This window comes from Alligator sinensis, unplaced genomic scaffold (genome assembly GCF_000455745.1).
Source record: "Alligator sinensis unplaced genomic scaffold, ASM45574v1 scaffold135_1, whole genome shotgun sequence".
Taxonomy (NCBI): Eukaryota; Metazoa; Chordata; order Crocodylia; family Alligatoridae; genus Alligator; species Alligator sinensis.
The window spans coordinates 968,499-975,700 of record NW_005842293.1 but is presented as its reverse complement, the minus strand read 5'-3'; the positions used below and the strand labels follow the sequence as shown (position 1 = coordinate 975,700).

At 42.2% G+C, this 7,202-nt stretch overlaps 1 protein-coding gene across 8 annotated transcripts in view; it reads right to left on the bottom strand.

Annotated features, from left to right (window-relative positions):
* PRELID2 (PRELI domain containing 2) overlaps positions 1–7,202 on the bottom strand; it is an 80,115-nt gene that overhangs the window by 15,189 nt on the left and 57,724 nt on the right. The window contains exon 5 of one of the 8 annotated variants that reach the window (XM_025209544.1): positions 4,353–4,650. The exons of the other annotated variants lie outside the window; for them this stretch is intronic. Within the exon in view, the coding sequence (XP_025065329.1) occupies positions 4,602–4,650 (49 nt within the window). The 3' untranslated portion in view covers positions 4,353–4,601. Of the gene's footprint in view, positions 1–4,352; positions 4,651–7,202 lie in introns of those variants that run through there. 8 annotated transcript variants of the gene reach the window in all.

Genomic DNA, 7,202 nt, shown 5'->3' with positions numbered 1-7,202 from the left:
TGAAAAAGGACTTTTTATTGTCCTTGATGCTCAAAGCTAGCTGGAGTTCAGTTGCAGCCTTGGCTTTCCTGGTCTGCTCCCTACAGGACCGGACCAGTGCAGAATAATCCTCCTTGGAGGTGACTCCCATCCTCCATCCTTTGTAGGCCTTTCTTTTTAGCCTCAGGAGATCTGCTAGGTCCCTGGAGAGCCAGGGGGGCTGCTGTGCCCTCTTGCTGCCTTTCCTCCGAGATGGAATAGACTTAGTTTGTGCATTGAGGATCGCTCCCTTGAGGAGCAACCACTCCTCTTGAACTTCCCTCTCCCTGTGGTCACAGTCCCTTAGGGCCTCACTGACAAGCCTCCTGAGCTTGTCAAAGTCGGCTTTCCTGAAGTCAAAGACTTGCGCGTTGCTGACCGACTTGCCAGCTTTTCGGCGGATGGTGAAGGTGATCAGCGCGTGGTCGCTGTCACCCAGCTTCCCATCGATCACTAGGTCGCCGACTAGGTCATCCCCAGCAGCCAGTACCAGGTCGAGCAGCGCTTTGCCTCTCGTTGGCCCATAGACTTCTTGAGTCAGGTATTTCCCCCAGCCCAATCCCACTGGATCAGGTAGTCCCAGACCCTGAGGCTGACCCACACCAGATTCCAATATTCAACTGAGCATGAGGATCTGTTGTAGGTCAGCCCCAACATGCCACATGTTCAATTGAAAGTGTGACACAAATGATCCACAAAGATGCTATACATTATACATGGAGTATTTTTATGGCTTGTTCGTTACGTTACCATCACACCATAAACTGGCTCTAATGTGCGGCAGCCTTACCATTTATGGCACAATTAATGCCTTTAATGTAACATGTGCCAAGGCCTTAGTGGAAGATCCATAGAACTCTAGCAGCAGAGTATGATTAACTCTCATTCTGTCAAGTTAATGCACCTTAGCCTAGACATTTTTTTTCCTGACATGCAAATATAGCTCAATTTCTATGACCAGAACAATTGTCCTTTTGCTGCCAACTGTGGTAACATGATCTCAAATGAACGACAAACACCTACTGGACATCCAAGCTAGATTTATACTAGTGCCCTAGTACTCCAGGCACAACAGCCCAAAATCAAAGCTTCGTTATTGTACTCTAATCAACCCTAGTCATCTATGGTCCTAAACCACCACAGTAATCCATTGTTTTAATCTGAACTCAGAATACTATCATTATTTTTATTAGGTTTACATCCACATCTCTATTCTTTGAGGAGCAGCAAAGAACAACATCTTAGATATGTTTATAACAGTGGGGAATCCTGGTAGCATCATGGATCTACTTTAACACGCTCTCTCCAGTCTGTCCAGTCTAATTCAGTAGGCATGTAAGAAAGGACGCAAATTCACTGGCACAGGAAAAGCAGAAACAAGATCATATTCTTGTGACACAACATGAGCTGTACTGTTTCTCAGTGGCCAGAGTGCTCGTAACCACGCATAAAGATTCATCTCCCCAAGGGTTATTTATACCTTCTGCTAGATCAGGGGGACTCCACCCTGAGCCCATTAGCCAGATCCAGCCTGCACAGCCATGTCATCCAGGCTCCCCACGGCAGCAAGGGAATCGCAGCAGCAATTGCTGCTCCCCTACTGCCAAATTTCCAAATTCGTGGGGAGGCCCCTGGGCTGAATAACATGGCCCTGTGCACTGTATCCAGCATGCTGGGCCAGGTGGAAGCAGTGTAGGGACCACTCCTAGCATGCTAGGCTAGCAGGAGGCAACACGGCCTGATCCCAGTGTGCTGAGTGGGGAAGAGCTCGCGCAGGGCCCAATTCTGATGTGCTACGCTGGGCAGAGGTGGAGCAGTGTGCTGGGTCAGATGAAGGCCATGCAACCCCATCCCAGCATGCTGGGTTGGGCAGAGGTGGTGCAGGATTGAAAGGCAGTGCATGGATAGCTGGATGCAGGCAGTGCAGGGTCAAATTCTGTCAGGCTGGCCCCTCACCATTGTGTGTTAGATCATATAAGACCAAGGGTGGATTTAATAAGTCTTCCAACATCTGAAGGGCAATTACAGAGGATGGAGATGAGCTTTTCTCTGTGGCTGTAGGAGACAGGACTAGGAGCAATAGCCTCAAGCTTCAGTGCTGGCCTATGATGATCATCATTACTAGTATTATTATTTGCACAACAGTAGTGGTGAGGAGCCGTAGTCATGAAACAGGACCTAAATGCATTTGGTGCTGTTCAAAACACAGAACAAAGTGCCATACATGTCCCTAAGAGCTTACAGTTTAAGTAGGTTCCTATGAACTTTTAATTATCTCTTCAGTGCAAAGCAGAGCAAACAAAAAGCCAACAGTTCTCCAAAAGTCTGTGTATCCAAAGGGGCATCTCTAACTTAAGTTTGAATGCGCTAGAATTCTGAAGACAGCCTTTAAAGAGTGTAAATGCAAGTACTTTTCTGGTACGCTGCTATGCAGATCTTTTCTACAAAGGGAAAAGATGCAAACCCAAATACAGCAAGCATAGACAGATTTAGCAATTGCATTGTTATCTAAAGGACACCAATGCCAGCTGTTAGGATGCAGCTGCTACATCTGCATGATTTTGTAGCAATGTAAGTGCAGAAAACCACTCCAACTTTGACCCTGCTTCATTCAGGGTTAAAGTTGGGGTGAATGAGTACTGCTACAGGCTCATGTGGACACTACAGCTAGATTGTACCAGCTGCTGTGAGCTCCTGAGCAGTAGCTCTCCTTTCCCTTTGGAAGTGGCTATAATGTACGTTTATCCACACCCAGTGGCAGCCAGCCTACCAGCTCACATGAACACTTTCAGCTTCCGTATTTCTCTGCCAAGTAGTCTCAGTGAGTGTAATTATCTTTCTACCCGTGGTACTTTAATAATCTTCACCCTGCTGATACCTAAATTCTTCTCTGTCTTTAATGTATGTCTCTTGCCAGAGGTCTAATAATAGATGCAGGTCTATTGTTTCCATTTACAAGATAATGGAATTGCCATTAAGACATGGAGGCAAACAGCAGAAAGGAAACATGAAGCAGGTCTAACAAATACCATCCTTCTTCCATCCTGAACCATCCTTCTTCTAGACTACTATCCCCTGAATGGAGTTGGGGAACAGTTGGGTTTTAGGATTTAGGAGTAAAGGTCCCTCCAATGTTATTAGCACCTGAAGTGCATGGGTATGGTGTTGCCAGCCTTCGCCATTTTCAAAGCTACAGAACTGTGGCTAGGCAGAAGGCCCCAAAGCCTGTTTCTGAGTCACCGTAGTATAAACCTTCACAGACATAACAACTAGCTTGGTGAGCAAAGCAAAGGAAGTCACCAAACACAATTAAACAAAGCACTAGGCCTGGAAGGAGATAAGAGAGGATCATACATTAAATAATCCATATACACTATATCATAGTTTTATCTTAAAATATTAGTAGTAGTGACTGATGTAACCAAATGTATTAGATGTTATTTTGCTATAGATACATTTTTGTTAAGGTGATTAGATAATTTGTAAAAACAAAAACAGCCTTGTCAGACAAGACCATAAACTAAAGTAAGAAGAAAAAAGGCCAGTGCTAAACAACACTCCACAATGGGAAGGAAAGGAGATAAGATTTATATCCTTGGGAAAGTAAAAGGGAGGGTTTCCTAAATAATTGATACCTTCCAGGTCCACAAGAGATCTAGTTTAGTCCAGTTCCAAAAGTTTCAGTGAAACAAAGAAATTTAAATAAAAAGCAATCAAAGATCTTCTGTTAGAATATTAGAACTAGCCATCTAAAAATACAGGGCATAGCCTGGAGAGAAATTTGGAGAACTCAGCAAATTCAAGAAGACTTTCTGGCAATCTGCGTGCCACCCTCCTCCCACCTCTCAAATCTCCCCATCCGGTATAAGTGAAAAATCTATGCTGTCCTGCCATAGGTAGCCAGACAGCCTTTGGGATAAATGTTTGTTTTCATGTTTTAAAATGCAAGCAAATAAAAGGTTGGGCTGTAGACCTGTTTCTGTCTCTATTATCAGTAGCCTACCCAGAAGGTTAACTGTAATCTGGGTAACAATGAGAAGTAAAGAAACATAGTCCCTATAATTAATTCTGAAGCCAGGTACAGACATTATATTTTTATTGGTACAAGTGAACATAAACTGATTTATACCCATAACAGAACAGAAGTTTGGCACACATAGGCTGGTTTAAAAATGGTGGAACCCAGTCTAAAATATGTCATGTTTCCCCCTCTCCCCCCGCCCCCACCCAAAGGGAAAACGTATTTTGCTCGCTACCAATCCAAACTACGCCAGTTATAGAAAACTGCATAATTTCTACTTAGCCTATGAGACAAAACATACAACTGACAAGCAACAAGGCAGTGAATCCAACCAACAACACTATTAAATATACAAAATAGGGCAAAAAAAATAAAAATAAATACCCTCTCTCCTTTGTCTGGTTCAATCAGATTCCATAATCAGATTTTTTTTAAGTAAATTAAAATGCAATTTCAAAGTCAGTATCTCTTCACTCCTAAACACAAACATTTTCCTACTACAGAAAACACCTATTGCCTCCAAAGACAAATGTTTAGATTTGCTTACATCCAGATTTCTTGGTTATCTTAATCCAGCATTTCTTGTTGTGATGGGCCTGATCCAAACTGTACTGAAATTAAAGGAAAATCCTCATTAACCTCAATGGATCTGAAATAGATATTGAATCCTCAAGAAAGCATTGAGTCTAGGTAAGATAGGAACAGAGATAAAGCTGGGAAAGAGATTTGATCGGAACCAATTTCTTAGGGAAATGTCAGTACTACCATTGCAAAAAAGGTACTCACAACAGATCCATTCATTATCCTCATTAAACCACATTCATTTACTTCTTCTTTCATATTGGTACAGCTTAATGAAACAAAAAGTCCACTAGATTAAAAAAAAAGACAATCTGGAGTGTAAAAAATAATCATTATCAAAACAAGCAATGGGGCCACCATTGATCAGATGGGGAGGGAGAGAGAGAGAGGATGGAAAGGGACAGAAGCCACCTGTAACGGGGTGGCCTGTCCTCTTAAGAGGGACCATCCCACTATGCTTGGTAGCAGCAGCTGTAGAAATGCTGCTGCTGAGTTTAAAACCCCCAGAAGGCTACAGGGCAGGAAGCTGTAAGGAAATAATTGTGAGCTGGAGGCAGCTGGTGTGTTGAATTGCAGGCTGCCTGGAGGGGCCAAACAGCTGTGCTAGAGCCCAAGCTATAAGGATCCCCTCCAAGTGGCTGGAATAGGACAACAAGGATTATTTCTTTCTTTTGCTTGTTTAAAAACGTTTTGATTGTGTACTGGCTGAGGAGCACCTCAGGGAGCAAAAGGCTGCCAGGAGGGGCCCACAGGCAAGGTAACCCACTTAAACCACCATTAAACTTAGCTGCATCCAGTTGGGATTTATTTATTTATTTTCCTATTTAAACAGCACTGCTAATGCTCATGGAAAAATATTGATCACTGATTGATTCTTATAGCACACTGCTGGTGGCTATGCTGCATGCTTACAACAACACAGTCACAGGCAGAAGTCTATTAATGAGATCCAACTACTAAATTATTGACTAGTTAAGTACGGCAAATTTGGCCTAATTGTTTTCATGATGGGAGTTTAATTAAAGTGTCTTTAGTATAAAAAGCCTAGCAATATTCTTGCTTGGATAGCATCACAGAATGCTCACAATGCTTGCAAGGCTTTCAAAACTAAATTAAAAGCTATATGCAATGCGAGATCCTCCAAGGAGGACGCCTTTGTTATGGAAGAATATATGAAATTTCTGTATGGATAGTTGAAGCCATTCTTAATCACTGCTCATGCAAGGCACATCTTTCCTCTGTTTTTTAATTCAGAGAGACAGTTTCTGTACCCATGCCTGTAATACTAAGAACTATGAGACAGCTATATCTTCAAATATCTCAGCAAAAAAATATCTATGCAATGATGATGAAAGAAAGGAAGTCCAGTTATAACTGTGGGTTATAAGAGTCCAACTACATGGCACAGCCAACAAACAGGGATGGAGAGAAATGGTAAATGGGCATACAGGAGAAAGCTATATTAAAAAACCCCATGGTAGGCAAGTCAGACTGCTTCTGAGATATACGACTTGTGGGTCAAATTCTCTGTGGGTGAATTTCTATTGAAGTCACTAAAGTTATTTAGGCAAAAAAAAATGTTTTGGGGGTTTTTTTTAGATGCGAGATGTTAAGGGAAACCTTCTTGGCATTATATGTCATATAAGTGCAGGCAAAGGACAGGTAAAAGTGATTAACAGTAAATCAAGGAGAGAGAGAGAGAGAGAGAGAGTGTGTGTGTGTGTGTGTGTGTGTCTGTGTGTGTGTAGATGCTGCTGTCAGGTGAATGAGGGGGACAGGTTATTACAATGTTATAGCTGCAGTAACAACCCTGGACCACAAGAATATGAGCTGAGTATAAATATTCCTCCCATAAGAGTCACCATGAAAATGCCTTGGCCTAGCCCAGCAATTCTGGTAACATAAGAGACAGGATTTTACCAAAGGGATTTCATGTGATTTTTTTTAATGCACCTATACAAAACTAGTTTGTGTTTCCAGTGAGTGTTCTTTAAACCAAGGGCATGGATCTGCAGCTATTGCAAAATGAATGTGGTTGCATTCAATAACAAGAGTATGGCTTACAGGTTTAAAACTCTAGGTTAAAAGTATCAGAACTGCAAATCCAAATCCCAAGAGTTTACTTGTATCATCTACAGAGTGATAAACTAAGCTCCATTCAAGTGACTTTATACAAGTTCACCTAAAAGAGCCCTTACCAGGCCCCTGTTTGTACACACAAGATTCCAGGGAACCACTTACAAAGAGTTGGAGAAGCACAGCATCCTAAGGCAGAATTCTCCCTGCCCTACAGCCTCTGTAAATCAGTATCACAATCTTCAGAGGCTGATTGTCATCTGCTAGCAACAATGGTGGTATTGTAGATAGAGTCCATAAAGCATATTAGGATGGAGGGCATATACATCAGGTTATATTTGGTGCATTAAGGATTTAATATAATAAGTGTTTTTCCCCCTTAAGTTTCTTAAGGGGAAAATAATCAAGTACTATGATTGCAGCCTCCTTCTACATGCCAAATCCAAGACACAAAAAAACATGTTTGGTTTCTTCTTCCCAGCCTTCACCACTTTCCCTTACAGTA